At 45.3% G+C, this 16933-nt stretch overlaps 1 protein-coding gene across 1 annotated transcript in view; it reads left to right on the top strand.

The window, feature by feature from the left end:
- LOC108286038 (sodium/potassium-transporting ATPase subunit alpha-4) overlaps positions 1 to 16933 on the top strand; it is a 42014-nt gene that overhangs the window by 6956 nt on the left and 18125 nt on the right. The window contains exons 3-10 of the mRNA XM_017503640.2: positions 1800 to 2003; positions 2615 to 2728; positions 5875 to 6009; positions 6281 to 6398; positions 11204 to 11472; positions 13552 to 13750; positions 13987 to 14096; positions 14297 to 14431. Coding sequence (XP_017359129.1) covers positions 1800 to 2003; positions 2615 to 2728; positions 5875 to 6009; positions 6281 to 6398; positions 11204 to 11472; positions 13552 to 13750; positions 13987 to 14096; positions 14297 to 14431 — 1284 coding nt within the window. The remainder of the gene's footprint in view (positions 1 to 1799; positions 2004 to 2614; positions 2729 to 5874; positions 6010 to 6280; positions 6399 to 11203; positions 11473 to 13551; positions 13751 to 13986; positions 14097 to 14296; positions 14432 to 16933) is intronic.

Raw genomic sequence — 16933 nt, 5'->3', positions numbered from 1 at the left:
TCAGGCAATTCTCCTGCCTCAACCTCCTGAGTAGCTGGGATTACAGGCACGTGCCACCATGCCCAGCTAATTTTTTGTATTTTTAGTAGAGACGGGGTTTCACCGTGTTGACCAGGATGGCCTCGATCTCTTGACCTCGTGATCCACCCGCCTCGGCCTCCCAAAGTGCTGTGATTACAGGCTTGAGCCACCGCGCCCGGCCCTTTGCACTCTTATAATTTATCTAGGACAGCAAAGAGCTTGTGCTTATGTGGCTTACATCTGTCTATATTTACCATATTAGAAACTAAAATTGAGAGGTTAAAAATGTGTTTCTCAATTCATTTAAAAATAACAAAAATAAAGTTGTTATATATTCATATATACGTTTTGACAAATAACTATATTTTTCAAAACAAAAAAAAAAGCATCATCTTACATTTTTGCAAATCTCTTCAATGTCTCACTTTTTAATAGAAAATAAGGTGGATTCACTTTTCTGTATTAAATCTGTTGTGATATCATGTCAGTTGGCCTTCAGAAAATTCCACTATATACTCTTAAGAAAATGAGTTTTAAAAGGCAAACAACGATTAGTATTACTATAAAAATTGACCTTGTGGACCCCCCGAAAGGGTCTTAGGGCCCCTTGGGTGTTTCAGACAGAGGTTGGGCAGTGGCTGATGGGGATTGGCAGGTTCTACTGTCATTTTCACTAACAGGAAAAAGTGCAAAAGCTTGTGAACGAGAGTGGAATGAGAATCTATGCATTCATGCCTTTTGTTGGTATTCTTTTCTATTTATATTGGTATTCTTTTCTATTTATATTTATTTCTATTTTTTTCTATTTATATATTTTTTAAATGTATAGATCAGGTGCCATGGCTCACACCTGTAATCCAAAGCTGGCAGATCACTTGAGGTCAGGAGTTCAAAACCAGCCTGGCCAACATGGTGAAACCCCGTCTCTACTAAAAATACAAAAATTAGCCAGGTGTGGTGGCACACACCTGTAATCTCAGCTACTTGGATGACTGAGGCAGGAGAATCACTTGAACCCGGGAGATGGAGGTTGCAGTGAGCTGAGATCATGCCACTGCACTCTAGCCTGGGTGACAGAGCCAGGCTCTGTCTCAATATATAATATATATATGGATATGTAAATGTACATATTTATAGTATACATGTAATATTCTGATATAAGTATACTATGTGTAATGATCAAATCAGGGTATTTAGGATACCCATAACCTCAAATGTTTATCATTTCTTTGCATGAGAATATTCCAAATCCACTCCTCTAATTATTTTGATATCTACAATAAATCATTAACTATAGTTGCCCTATTGTGCTACCAAACACTAGATCTTATTCCTTCTAAGTTGGAGAGTCAAAGTGTGGGTGTTAATATGTTATCAACATTAAGCATTATATTTCTTCCTCACACTGGCCCTGCACATTATAATTATCTGTATGTATTTATCTCTCCACCGGAGCACCTTAAAAGTAGGGACCATTCTTACATTGGTATCCTCAGCACCTACCACATAGCAGGACCCAAGATAGGTTCTCAAGTTCAAAAAGGTTTGTGAATCGATCCACAAACAAAACCCTTCCTATGTAAGCATGCGAAGTGACATCTCTCCTCTAACGCAGATTTTAAAATCTCACCTTATCCAGAAAGAACTTTCAGAGTGACCTTCTGAAAGCTTTGTTGGACTCTAGGCCCATCCTGGGGCTCCAAAGGTTAGGTTCCCCTTTGCTATACCTGTTCCTCTTTTCACAGCTCTCTATCCAACCCTATTTCTTCTCTACACAGGGCCATAGCCACCAAAGGGCAAAGGAAATCCTGATTCGAGATGGACCCAATACCCTTACCCCACCCCCTACCACTCCAGAATGGGTCAAATTCTGTAAGCAACTGTTCGGTGGCTTTTCCCTCCTACTGTGGACTGGGGCCATTCTCTGCTTTGTGGCCTACGGCATCCAGATATACTTCAATGAGGAGCCTGCCAAAGACAACGTGAGTCTGATCAGCTGCGACTATAGCCAGCCCAGTTTCTGCTCAGCCCCAGATACTCTCTTGCTCAGCAGTCTAGCACTCCTGAAGTCCTCTGGTCCAAATCCCTAACACTCCCAGCACTTTCTAAGAGAGCCCGGAGTCCATCTTGGTTCCTTTCGCCTTTTATCTAGAAAGCCTCTGGTCCAGCTCCCCGAGATACACAATGGTCCTCGAAAAAGTTGCTGTTTTTTGACGACTTTCCCAATTGATCCTCAAAGCACTTTGCAATCCCTTTCTCTTCTCCACAGTTTCAACCTCATCTCCTTCCTCCCAGCCTCCCTCACCATCTGCCCCTCCATCCCCTCGTCCACTGGTCAGCCTTCATAGAGAGAAAGATACCAGCCTTCTCCGACCAGGAATTTTGCTAATGGTTCACCACGGCTCAGGGTTCCTTCACCAGGAAGCCACGTGTACTGGCCCCACCTCAGGGTCTCCTCTACCCCTCTGCTCTCAACGCAGTCCTATGGTCTCTTACACCTGCAGAAACTGCTGTGACCCTTACAAACCCATTTTCTGAGGATGAAGAGGAAGACAAGGCGCCACTGATAAATGCTTTCTTTCCCCACCCCCAGCTCTACCTGAGCATCGTACTCACTGTGGTGGTTGTCATCACCAGCTGCTTCTCCTATTATCAGGAGGCCAAGAGCTCCAAGATCATGGAGTCTTTTAAGAACATGGTGCCTCAGGTAGGATCGGAGTGAGAGGAGCTAGTGGGAGGAGGAGCAGGATGTGGCTAAATACACAATGATGAAGTCCCATGGAAAATTATATCCCACGATGAGTAAGCCAAGTGAGGTTGGTGATGAGGGGGTCAGGGTACTCTATCAGTTCTAAAAGTACCTGGAAAAGCTGTGGAACCCTGAGAAAGACATAATGTCACCTATCAAATGGTCTGATCTAGAAGGCAAAATCTGAAACTAAAGAGGAAACACCATACAAACCCCAAATAAGAACTATTTTTTTAAAGAGACAAGTGTTGGTGGGGCTGAGGGGGCTGGATTCATCAAATGTCAATGACATCAAAGACAAAGAACAGCTGTGGGGATGTTCCAGTTTAAACAGACCAGGTATGGTGGCCTCTAATCCCAGCACTCTGGAGGCTGAGGCAACAAGATCACCCAGGAGTTTGAGATGCTATCTCTACAAAAATAAAATAAAATAGCTGGTATACGCCTGTAGTCCAAGCTACATGGGAGGCTGAGGCAGGAGGATTACTTGAACCTAGGAATTTAAGTCTGCAGTGAACTATGACCAACCTGGGCAAGACCCTGTCTCTGAAAAAAAAAAAAAAAAAAAGAGGCTAAAGAGACATGATAATTATTCTGAGGGTGGTGGCTCCCACCTGTAATTCCAGCCATTTGGGAGGCTGAGGCAAGAGGATTGCTTGAGTCCAGGAGTTCAAGACGAGCCTAGGTAGTATAGTGAGACCATATCTCTACAAAAAATTTAAAAATTAGCTGAGCGTGCCTGTAGTGCCAGCTACTCAGGAGGCTGAGGTGGGAGGATCGCTTGAGCACGGGAGGCGGGGATCATGTGCTACTGCACTCCAACCTGGTGAGAGAAAGAGAGAGACTCTGTCTCAAAAAAAAAAAAAAAAAAGACAGGAACATGACAACTAAATTCAATATCTAACCCTAGATCTGATTCTGTGCCAGAGGAGAAAGGAGTAATGCTTTATTTTTACTTTTTATTTTGAGCTTTTATTTTAGGTTCTGGGATACACGTGCAGGTTTGTCATATAAGTAAACTGTGTGCCGCAGGGATTTGGTGTACAGAGTATTTCATCACCAGGTAGTAAGCATAGTACCTGATAGGGAGCATTTCCATCCTCACCTCCTCCCACCCTCCACCCTCCAATAGGCCCCAGTGTCTTTGGTTCCCTTCGTTATGTCCATATGTACTCAGAGTTTAGCTTCCATTTATAAGTGAGAACATAAGGTATTTGATTTTCTGCTCCTGTTTGCTTAAGACAATGTCCTCCAGCTCCACTGAAAATAATGCTTTAAAGGATGTATTGTGTCAATTGGCAAAACTGGAATACTGACAGATTAATACAGTAGATTAAAGTGTCAATGTGAAACTTACTGAAATTGATAACTACATTGTGGTTAAGATAATATCTTAATTCTTGGGAAATGCACAATGAAGATTTTAGGATAAAAGATCATGATGTAGGTAACTTATTATCAGGAAAGTTCAGAAAAAGAGTGTACACACAGAGAGAGAACAAATGACAAAGTAACTAGGACGAAATGTTAATAGGTTGAGTCTAGATAAAGGTTATATAGGTGTTCTTGGCACTATTTTTATTCTTGCAACTTTTCTGAAAGTTTAAAATTATTTTCAAGTTAAATTTTTTGTTTGTTTGTTAGTTTGTTTGTTTGTTTGTTTGAGACAGAGTCTCACTCCGTCACCAGGCACCAGGCTGGAGTGCAGTGGCGTGACCTCGGCTCACTGCAACCTCCGCCTCCCGGGTTCAAGCAATTTTCCTGTCTCAGCCTCCCGAGTAGCTGGGACTACAGGCGCACGCCACTACGCCCAGCTAATTTTTTTGTATTTTTAGTAGAGACGGGGTTTCACCAAGTTGGTCAGGATGGTCTCGATCTCTTGACCTCGTGATCTGCCTGCCTCGGCCTCACAAAGTGCTGGGATTACAGGCTTGAGCTACCACACCCAACCCAAGTTAAATGTTTTTTAAAGGTACCTGGAAAGAATACTACAGTAAACAAGGGTTCCTAGGCACGGGGCTGGACACTTACAAAGGAATAGACTCCACATTTTCCCCGTAATAGGATCATGGTCCACTAGTATAGCCCAGGATTTCCTTCTCTCTTTGGTATCACTTAATTCCTTCCATGGTAAGAGTTTTGGGACAAAGTGTTTGGGCAGTTTTGAAGGCTAGGAGTTTGGAGATGGTCAGTTAGCTTTCGCTACCTAAAAAACCACCCCAAAACCTAGCGGCTTAAAATAGCAAACTCCTGTTTCTCATCATTCTGTGGCTGTGCTGTTTTTCTGGTCTGAGCTGATCTCAGCTGGGGCTGATGGTCTTAGATGACCTCATTCGCATGTCTGGCCCTCAGCTGAGATGACTGGGACAGCTGGGGCCTTTTTCTTCATGATGTCTCTTTTTACAGAGAGGTTAGCTTGGATTTGTTCATATGGTGGCAGAGGGTTCTCAGAACAGCAATGCAAGCCCCAACATAAAAGCACTTTTTTTTTTTTTTTTGAGACAGGGTCTCACTCTGTCACCCAGACTGACGTGTAGTGATGTGATCACAACTTACTGTAGCCTTAACCTCCCAGGCTCAAGTGATACTCCAATCTCAGCCTCCCAAATAGCTGGGACTGCAGGAGCATGCCACCAGACCTGGCTAATTTTTTTCATTTTTTGTAGAGACAGAGTCTCACTATGTTGCCCAGTCTGGTCTTAAACTCCCGGGTTCAAGCAATCCTCCCACCTCGGCCTCCCAGTGTGCCGGGATTACAAGTGTGAGCCGCTGCACCTGGTCTTAAAACACTTTTTAGACCTCCCCTTCCATTACTTTTCTTCTATGGGCCAAAGCAAGTCACATGGCCAACCCCAGGTTTAGGGGTAGAGAGATAGACTCCACCTCTTAAAGGGAAGAGCGTCAAAGTCATATTGCAAAGGGCCCTGCAAACAGCATCATAGGAGTTTGCCATCTACCAAAGACACCTTCAAGAATGAGGTGGTGGGGTGATGGTAAGAAAGGGGAGCAAGAAGGACGGAGACCAGTAACGGGAGGTTTTAGGCTAAGAGGGGGATGGGGGAAGCCAACAGTTTTGGAAACGATCATGCGCTGTCCTCCCATAGCAAGCTCTGGTAATTCGAGAAGGAGAGAAGTTGCAAATTAATGTACAAGATGTGGTGTTGGGAGACCTCGTGGAAATCAAGGGTGGAGACCGAATCCCCGCTGACCTCCGGCTTATCTCTGCACGCGGATGTAAGGTGAGGGGATGCAGAAAGCTCTGTGAGGGAACTAAGCGTGATCTCAGGGCAGGGTAGACACCTGGGCTCAGTTAGAGAAAGTATAAGCTTATTACTCAGACTCTTGAGAAGTTACAAGTAAGTGCAGATTTGATGTTAGAGGCCACAGGTATGTAAATTTCTCTTCTGTCCATGATGATGTTGGTGACCAGATGAAGACATGCTATCTTTGTAAATAAATCGGCCTTTTTTCTTATGCTCACCTTACAACCCATCCTCTTTCCCATCCCAGGTAGACAACTCGTCCTTGACTGGGGAGTCAGAACCCCAGTCCCGCTCCACTGACTTCACCCATGAGAACCCTCTGGAGACCCGAAACATCTGCTTCTTTTCCACCAACTGTGTAGAAGGTGAATATTGAACCATAAGTAGCATAGATTCAAAAGCAGACGCCAAAACATAAAGATTTGAATAACTGTCTCCTAAAGGTAGTGGGGTAGGGAAGAGCCAGTAAATGTCCAAGTTTCTCTGTCACTCGTGGGCTGTATGACCTCTGGTGAAAGGTCAAAGTCACCATTTCCATATTTGCACAATGATGACCATAAAAGCCATTGCTCCATAGATTTTTGTGTGCATCGAGGTAATATATGTAAAATGCCCAGCACACGGCCTAATACATTGTAAGTGACCTATAAGTATCAGCCATTATTATAGCTTGTGAATGGACTATGCTGTATAAGCTGAAAACGGCACAGAGGGAGGAAAATGGTTCAGCCCTGCTAGGTCGTTTTTCTCCTAAGGTAAGCCCTAACTTCTAACTGTTCCCCTATCCAAAAGAAGATAATTGCATTGGAAACTTGAATTACCAGAGGTGCCACTTAGCCTTTGCTACTCAAACTTTGGCATTGCTCCTAGAATCTAGGAATCCTTGAACTGGGAGGCAGTTCTGGGCACAGTGGTAATAAAAAGGACTGAACATCATGATATCAATCTCTCCTTTCCCCTTTCCCCTTAAGGAGACCTGAAGACTCTATGGAGCACACTTGAAAACCATTATTCAGTCGGGCATGGTGGCTCACACCTGTAATCCCAGCACTTTGGGAGACCGAGGCAGGTGGATCATTTGAGGTCAGGAATTCGAGACCAGACTGACTAACATGGTGAAACCCCATCTCTACTAAAATACAAAAATTAGCCAGGTGTGGTGGCAAGCACCTGTAATCCCAATTACTTGGGAGGCTGAGGAAGGAGAATCACTTGAACCCGGGAGTTGGAGGTTGCAGTGAGCCGAGATTTCACCACTGCCCTCCAGCCTGGGTGACAGAGTGAGATTCCATCTCAAAAGAAAAGAAAACCATTATTCATGCTTAAGAACACATGTTTGGGTATCTAAAAATAGTTCTTTTGTTTGTTTTGTGTTTTCTTAAGACAGAGTCTCTCTCTGTTGCCCAGGCTGGAGTGCAGTGGTGCCATCTCAGCTCACTGCAACCTCTGCCTCCCAGGTTCAAGCAATTCTCCTGCCTCAGCCTCCTGAGTAGCTGGGATTACAGGCACGCACCACCATGCCCGGCTAATTTTAGTATTTTTTGTAGAGAGGGGGTTTCACCATGTTGGCCAGGCTGGTCTCCAATTCCTGACCTCAACTGATCCACCTGCCTCAGCTTCCCAAAGTGCTGGGATTACAGCCATGAGCCACTGCGCCCAGCCTAGAAATAGTTATGTTTTTTAATTGAATGCATAGTGTATGTTAAATGTTATAAATATTATCTCTAATTCGCACAACGCTTACAGTACCAGATATTATCCCTATTTTACATAGGGCAGACTAAGCTTCAAAGAAATTAAGCACCATATTCAAGAGTACAACTCAACAGAAAGGAGGCGGGTCAGGGATTCTAATGTAGGTCTGTCTCTGCAGCCCATGCTCTTTTCACATGCCCTGCTCTGTACTGAAAGATTGCTAATGACCTACCTGGTAATAAAATTATTTAATTTGAAAATACCTTAAAGGAAAAGAGCAATGTGAAGACTGAATAGACTAGGAGAAAGAATCCAACTAGAAAATAAAATACATATATATAAAAATGTTTTAAAATTGATTAGACAGAAAGATGCAAGTTAGCAAGCTTTCCCCAAAACCACTAGATAGCTACTATTAGATTTTAGGAAGAAATTTGCCCAGGTTTCCTCTTACAAAGTAGGGTTTTCACCAGCTAAGCATGTGTTCAAATAAAGGGTATAGAGGAAAGCGGGTGGTGGCATTTCGATTGGGAAACAAGGGTCTGTTTAGATAGAAAATGGTTTCGTAGGAGACTAAGAAAACTCAAGATGTGGCCGAGAAGGTGGAGCCAGGTTGAAGAAGCTGGGCTGAATGAGCCGTTGTGGAAGGACTTTCAGCTGAGGAATTTCTCAGCAATTTGCAGACCAATAGCATTTACCATAGACCAATTTGCCCTTTAACCTTTGCCCTAGACTTTTAACCTTTGCCTTAGATCAATTTGCAGACCTTCGCCCTTGCCTCCCATCTCTCATCACCGCAGACCTTGACATGGCTGTGGAACAGACATCTCTCTTTGGGTTCACATCTTCAAGGGAGCCCATGCTATTTCTCTGGCAATATATGGAAGGTGTGGGAAGGAGTCAGTCTGGCCTGATGTGCCAGATGCTCAGCCTTCTCAGCCTTCCCCAGAGTCAACATCAACCTAACCCCGTCTCTAGACACGGTAGACCATACTCTACCCTGCCTCCTCCACCCCACCAAAAATTTAAAACTCCTCAGCAGCTCTCAAGTATTTCAGTGTCTTCGTTCCACAAGTATATGCCTTTGGCAACCAGTTGGAAACCCATCTGTTGAATGCCTCAGCCTGGTAGTCTCTTCGGGATTCCTCCTCCACCTAAACACTGAAGGCTGACCTGTCTGCTCCACGAGTAGGACCCTGCTCTCAGACTCATAGGGCTAAAGGCAGCCTTAGAAACGGAGACCACCATGTGCTGCAGTGTTCATGGGTGCTCCCAGGTTACAGCTGCCCCGGCTAAGTCACAAGTACGATTTTATGTTAGTCCTTCTGGACACCCTCAATTCATCTAAATGATGAAAAGAAAGAAACTAATTTCGAGGGCCTATGATGTGCCTAACCCTCTTCTAGACTCTTAAAAACATTCAATCCTCACGCTTTAGTAAGCACTTTTATTCCGTTTTAAAGATGAGGAAGCCTGACTCTCAGCGTTTAAGTAACTTGCCCCAAGGGAAAGAGCTAGTAATCTGGAAAGCTAAACTTCCAGCCCTGCGTCTTTCTGCTTCTAAAATAAATGCTGTTTCGATGACATGTTGCCTTTCTGAGCGATTCTGACTCTGACTGACTTCCACGGTAGAAATTTCAGTCATTACGGTAACGCAGGAAGAATTACTTTAAGGAAGGAATCTTGTCAAGCCCCTCATTTCGAGCCGTGTAGATGAGTGGCCTGCATCGTGTCTGTGTAAAGCCAAACATGATGTCCAAGCTGCCCTCTGACTGGGGCGGTGCTGGTGGAGGAGGACCTCATAAGCACAGAAGCCCAACTGTTATGGCCCGTGCTACCCAGCAGAGGTCAGACTGGCTCCAGCCAGCAAGGCAGGGAGGGGGCTCAGGTTAGAGCAGCATTTCTCAACCACCCACACTTGGGGCTGGATAGTCCTTTGTTGTGTGGGAGGGGAGGGCTGTCCTGTGCATTGCAGGTTACGTAGCTGCATCCCCAGCCTCTACCCACTGCATGCCAGTAGCAGCCTTCTACCACCCCAGTTGTGACAACCAAAATGCCTCCAAGCATTGCCAAATGTCCCCCGGGGGTGGAGGGTTGGTGGGTGGGACTGCCTCCAGTTGAGAACCACTGGGTTGTGGGATAAGGGGATGCTGGAACATAGGACTCTACCAGAAGGGTAACCACTATTCCTGAGATCTAGAAACTCCTCAGCTGCTGAGGGCAAGGTAAGAACTATATAGGCAACAGAAGATACTCAGATTAAGTGTGATAAGGGCCTTCTCGACAGTGAAGGCATTTAGGCAATAACATTGGGTATTTCTGGAGAACTGTGAGACTTCTTCCGAGATTTTTCAGACTGGAAGACCTTTATTGTATAAACTAAATATGAGGAGAGAGAACACAATGACCTCTCAGAGGGCCTTGAGTCTCCGCTTTGTTTTTGACCATTGACAGCTTCCTCTTTGTAGGAACCAAACCCAGCAGCTTCCCCAATTCAGTCTTTTTCTCCCTGCACTCACACTGAACACAGAACACTTCTGCGTCCAACACATGCAGACAGTTCTCCCCACCAAAAACCAGTTCTCCTAAGAACGATGACTGGGTGTCCTATAAATTCAGTTCAGTTCTGACACAATCCACCTGGGGATAGCATCAGACCCCACAGGTTAGAGTTCAGCCCCAGAGACAGTCCCCAACTCTAGACACCAATTGCAAGTCCCAGGTTGTGGCCCGACTGTAAATTGGGGTTCCCAAGACTCCCTCCCCAGGTTTGATTAATTTTCTAGGACAGCTCAGAGAACGCAGGGAAACATCTTACTTAGGTTTACCCATTTATTATAAAGGATATTGTAAGGATACAGATGAATGGTCACATGGAAGAGACGTGTAGGACAAGGCATGTGGGAAGGAGCATGGAGGAGCGTCCGTGCCCTCTCCTGCCTGGCTGCCCCCCAGTAACCTCCACGTGGTCACACACGTAGACACTTTCCAAACCCAGTCCTTTGGAGTTTTTAATGGAGGTTTCATTACATAGGTATAATCAATTACATTATTGGCCATTGGTGACCAACTCAACCTTCATCCCTTCTCCCCTCCAAAGGGTCAGTCCATAAACTGCAAGTTCCAACTCTAATCACATGATTATCTGCCCTGGCCACCAGCCCCATCCTGTGACTATTCAAAAACCTACCAAGGGTCACCTCATTAGAACAAAGATCCTCCTATCACCCAGGAAATTCCAAGGCATTTAAGAGTTCTGTGTCAGAGGCTCCTGTCACTCAAGACATTACAAAGGTCTCGGGAGTTCTGTGTCCAGAACTGGGTCAAAGACCAAATATCAGGACCAAAGATTCCCCTAGCACCCCTATCTTCAAGGGTTTTAAAAGTTCTATGTCAGGAAGTGGGGGCAGAGACCAATGTCCATACTTCTTACCATACCTCAACATCACATTGGCCTCTCCTGCTTCATCCACAGGAACCGCCCGAGGTATTGTGATTGCTACCGGAGACTCCACAGTGATGGGCAGAATCGCCTCCCTGACATCAGGCCTGGAGGTTGGCCAGACGCCCATCGCCGCTGAGATCGAACACTTCATCCGTCTGATCACTGTGGTGGCCGTCTTCCTTGGTGTCACTTTTTTTGTGCTCTCACTTCTCTTGGGCTATGGCTGGCTGGAGGCTATCATTTTTCTCATTGGCATCATTGTGGCCAATGTGCCTGAGGGGCTGCTGGCCACGGTCACTGTGAGTAGACAGGGTGGAAGGTGGCCTCAGGGCAGACAAACCACCTCAGGGAAAAGGAATCACTAACATCTCTTTCATTGTTGAACCTTTCAAGTGCAGAGTCTTCCCAATTCGGACACAAATATCAGGAATGATTTAGCTCTTCATATTACACTGACTCCTTCTGCCCTCCCTCAATGAGAGAGGAAGCACGTTTCAATGGAAAATGCATTGGATTATCAGTCACTGAGTTCTAGCATTGACTAAATCACTAAACATCTCCAGACCTCAATTTATTCATCAGTTTATAGAGGAAGATTAATTTAGAATTATAGAATCTTACAGGAAAGGACTTCAAAGACCATATAAATTCAATTCAACCTTTCAACCAATGCTGAATATCCTCTCTAAAACTCATAGGAGATGATTATTATTTCTGGTAATTGGGAAGCCCACCCCTTTCTGTCTCAATTCATTTCATTGTTCGCTTGCTCTATTTAAATTTCATTGTGTTGAGCAGAAATATAAATCCCTGTTTGTCCTAAGTTTGTCCCAGCTGAAGAAACACAAAATAAGTCAATTCCCTCTCTTCTACAGATAACCCTTTAGATTTTTGATGGTAGCCATTGCGTTCCCCCAAACTCTCGGGATGGGAGGTGAAATAATCCCTCCTCTTAGACATTCTTCCTATGACATGACCTATAAAGCACCTGTCTTGATGATCAGCTGTTTGGGGTATACTCTAGTTTGTCAGTATTCTTAAAAGAGAACTGAGAATAATAGCTGGGGTGTGTTTGGACTAGCACAAAAATGTTGGGACTAGCGATATTATGTAAATAAATTATAACCCCTAAACCTATGATTATGTAAGTAAGTCCATACTTACATAACCACAGCCTAAGAATTCATTAGCTTTTTAAAAAATCCTGCCTCACAGTTAACTACATTGCCCTTACGATCAACAAAAGTCTTTCGGTTTAAATGATTTTTCAAGTCCTTCCCCATGCTGTGATATTATTGGTATCTCCTCCACATTCTTTGTTTAAACTATTGGTCCAACATTCCCTCCACATCTAGCATCTTATGCCACCGTAAAAGATTAGCTGTCTATGTGGTCCCTGGAAAGACTGGACTTAAAGAGGTGTGGCTGGCCGGGCATGGTGATTCACACCTGTAATCCCAGCATTTTGGAAGTCTGAGGCAGGTGGAACTCGAGGTCAGCAGTTCAAGACCAGCCTGGCCAAGATGGCGAAACCCCATCTCTACTAAAAATACAAAAATTAGCCAGGTGTGGTGGCGGGCGCCTATAATCCCAGCTACTGAGGAAGCTAAGGCAGGGAGTTCCTTGAACCCAGGAGGTGGGAGGTTGCAGTGAGCTGAGATCGTGCCACTGTACTCCAGTCTGGGTGACAGAGCAAGATTCCATTTCAAAAAAAAAAAAAGGGGGGGGAGGTGTGGCCTAAACTTGAATGAAAAAGAGATTGCTGAATAGAAAATATGCAAGGATCCTGAGGGAGAGGAATATTCCAGGGGGGAATAAAGAGGATCCTTCTCTATGATACCCTGGTAAAGAAATACACTCTTTTTTGGCCAGGCATGGTGGCTCATGCCTGTAATCCCAGCACTTTGGGAGGCCAAGGCTCGCAGATCACTTGAGCTGAGGAGTTCAAGACCAACCTGGCCAACATGATGAAATCCTGTCTCTACTAAAAATACAAAAATTAGCGGGTCATGGTGGTGCACGCCTATGATCCCAGATTGGGAGGCTGAGGCAGGAGAATCGCTTTAACCTGGGAGATCGAGGTTGCAGTGAGCTGAGATTGTACCACTGCACTCCAGTCTCAAAAACAAAAACAGAGGAAGAAATTTTTTAAAAATACACTCCTTTTTGAAACTCTTACCATAAAGCACAAACCACAATCACTTTCCTAATTTCCTTTACCACAGCCAGAAATGAAATGTTTAAAGAATAGGTGGGAACAAAAGGGAAATAAATACAGAAGATTAAAATAGCATTAAAAATGATCAAATATCCACAACGCAAAGTAGTGTGAGTATTCCATCTCCTGCGTGTATTCTCTTCTCTCTTCTTGGCTTTAGGTGTGCCTGACCCTGACCGCCAAGCGCATGGCGAAGAAGAACTGCCTGGTGAAGAACCTCGAGGCAGTGGAGACACTGGGCTCCACGTCCACCATCTGCTCGGACAAGACGGGCACCCTCACCCAGAACCGCATGATCGTCGCCCACATGTGGTTTGATGAAACTGTGTATGAGGTGGACACCAGCGAAGAACAGACTGGTGACTAGTGGTATTGGGGCAACACAAGGAGGGATTGAGGGGTGTGATGAGTGAGCTGAGAGAGAATGACGTCCAGACAGAGAGGGGGGGAGCCTGAAAACGACTGGAGAAGAGAAAGGTGTGGAGGAAAAGAAATGCAGCTCCCATGAAGTATCTGGGTGCCAAAGAGGATGGGAATCATCGCTTGCTTTAAATTCTCATTCCCTGCTCACAATTCTTTTTTCCTTTCTCCCTAGGGAAAACATTTGCCAATAACTCTGATACCTGGTTTATCCTGGCCCAAATCGCTGGCCTCTGCAACCGGGCTGACTTTAAACCTAATCAGGAGACTCTGCCCATTGCTAAGGTGTCAGGCCCAAGGGGAAGAGGGTACCTCAGTGTCCAGGGTATAACCTGCCATCTCCCAAAAAATCCTTTCCTGGAACTCAGTAATTTCCCTCCAAGTACCCACCCTCCCCACTTGGCCCCTCTCCATGTTGCCACAGCTATGCCTCATGCCCAGGAAGCATGCCCCTGGGGCTTATTATACAAACCCCATCCTGGCAGAGGGCCACAACAGGTGATGCTTCCGAGTCAGCCCTCCTCAAGTTCATCGAGCAGTCTTACAGCTCTGTGGCAGAGATGAGAAAGAAAAACCCCAAGGTGGCAGAGATTCCCTTTAATTCTACCAACAAGTATCAGGTACAGAACCCACAAAGGTAGGATAATGGTGGTGGGGGATGGGCTCATCACTGGGGCAAGGGGAGCTTTGCCTCCGCCTTCAACTTCATCTCTGAGCAGGAGAGAAGTTCAATAGAGCCCGCATTCCCATTAACAGAAGCCACACACAAAAGAATGTGACAAACAGGTAAAGAGAGGTAAAATACGTGATAAAGGAAGAGGCATCAGTCAGTCCTGTGCAGAGCTCTGAGCTGTGCCACTTGGGGGAAAAGTGAGCCGTAAAATGCTCTCTGAAATGTCTGTAGATAGCAGAGGTGGGTTGGTGAAAGTCATGTTAGCGTCACACGCAGCTGTTAGGAGGCCCCTCTGTGTCTACTAGGGGATTTGCCACTGCAGAGTTAGGTTGCATTTGCAAGACACGTTATTTCACTAGCCATCAAGTATTTCCTTTCACCCCACATTTGACTTGCAGTCCTAGAGGCTGCCATCAGGTAGGCGATCAGGGGTCTCCACGTGTTCATGAAGTTTTTCATTTCCCAGGAACATTTTGGTCCAATGTCCAGGGAGGAGTGGACAAGAGCAGGGGAAACGCTGAGTGAGGGACCAGAGGGACAGGAAAGACAGTCTTTCCTCCCAAGTAGAATCCGGGCAGACTGAAGAGAGAATTACGGTAGGACGCGGGAACAGTGGTATTATCAGAGCTGGAGCTTTGTCAGGTGCAAGCTGAGTTCCATGGGGCAACCATGATTTGCTTGGGGGACTAGATTCTTCAACTCCATGCATGACTGAAAAGGCCAGACATTTAGGTGTGGGTAAAATGTCTCAGAGAAAATGAGACTCCCAAGTCAGTTGGTTTCTTTTTTTTCTTTTTTTTTCTTTCCTTCCTTCCTTCCTTCCTTCCTTCCTTCCTTCCTTCCTTCCTTTCTTCCTTCCTTCCTTCTTTTCTTTCCTTTCTTTTGAGGTGGAGTTTTGCTCTTGCTGCCCAGGCTGGAGTGCAGTGGCGCGATCTTGGCTCACTGCAACCTCTACCTCCCAGGTTCAAGCGATTCTCCTGACTCAGCCTCCCGAGTAACTGGGATGACAGGCATGCACCACCAAGACCGGGTAATTTTTGTATTTTTAGTAGAAATGGGGTTTCACCGTGTTGGCCAGACTGGTCTCGAACTCCTGACCTCAGGTGATCCAGGTGCCTTGGCCTCCCAAAGTGCTGGGATTACAGGCATGAGCCACCGTGCCCAAGGTCTAAAAACTGAATTACTCACAGTTTTACACTGAACGCTGAGCAAGTAAGAGTTAAATAGATCTATCCTCTTCTATCTCAACTGGTTTTTAGTGAGTGTAATAAAATAGGTCTCTTAGGCCCAAATGGTAAACTTATTTCCATTTTTTTCTGATGTTTAGTGGACTCACTAGCCAGACAGGAATTTTGTGGCTTGGCAGGGCCTTTAAAGGCAGCATAGCCTTTGACTAAAAAAATTAGGTACCTCTCGCTCCATGTGATTCAAAATAAAAGCAAAACATATTCAAGACATTTGTTGGGGCTGCCAACAAATAGCGACTTTCTCCCAAATGAGTATGTTGGTGCCTCTTCTGAGCTATCGAACGTGCAGCTCGAATGACAGACTTGTCCTCAGTGGTTCAGCGAGTGTGACTGGCCAGCCCACTGGCCACCAAGCTCTGGCAGGCACTTGCTCTCGAAGGCCCTCAGTTTGCTGCCTTCCTTAGCTTGCCCTAAAGGTAGAAACTCCGGTCTTTGCGAGAGACATCTCAGACTGCTGGTGGTTTGCAGAGCTTGGTCTGCTACCCTCTGAGATAAAAATGAAACGAAGAAGCTGCTCTGTTCCAGCATTTCCAGACTTCTCCCTCCGTTTTTTTTATTTGTAATTTTCTATCAAGATGTGATTTCTTCCGTGACCAAATTGCTAGTAGGTCTTGCTGTCACCTCCTGAGCCCTTCAGTTATTCAACACATTTTACTGAGCACTCAGAAAACAGCTCTTTAAACCTCTTCCAGCTTTCTGCCTCAGTGAGTTACGGTTCTTCCTCTTAATTGCTTCAGCATATTTTGAACGTAACTGAACAAACGAACGGAACAGTTGTAACCAGGTTTTGTGCGCTGGTTTCCCACCCTGCTTACCCTGTGGGCACTATAGTCTGGCCTCCTCTGCACTCCCACTGTTCCTTTCAATGTGTCGATTTTGTTCTCAATAGGCGACCTAGCGGGCATTTCCTGTCCATCACAAGAGGAACCCCATGGAGAGCTCCTTTTCATATATCAGAGATCAAGAGGAAATGCAAAACCCACATTTCTCTCTCCTTGCTGCGGGGTGTCCCCTCGGGTTCATTTCAAAAATGTTCCCTTCCCTCCCCCACCACAGCTACAAGGACCCCCGTGCCCAGCCACACTAGCTAGGCCCTTTCAGGGGACTTCTCACGCTTTTAGGAGACAGAGGCCCAGGGACTAGAATGACTAATTTATTTTTGGATTGTACTTCACAGTTTTCAAAGTATTTTCTACACTATT

The sequence above is a fragment of the Cebus imitator genome, unplaced genomic scaffold, assembly GCF_001604975.1.
Source record: "Cebus imitator isolate Cc_AM_T3 unplaced genomic scaffold, Cebus_imitator-1.0 Scaffold313, whole genome shotgun sequence".
Lineage (NCBI taxonomy): Eukaryota > Metazoa > Chordata > Mammalia > Primates > Cebidae > Cebus > Cebus imitator.
This window is presented reverse-complemented; position numbering and strand designations above follow the sequence as displayed.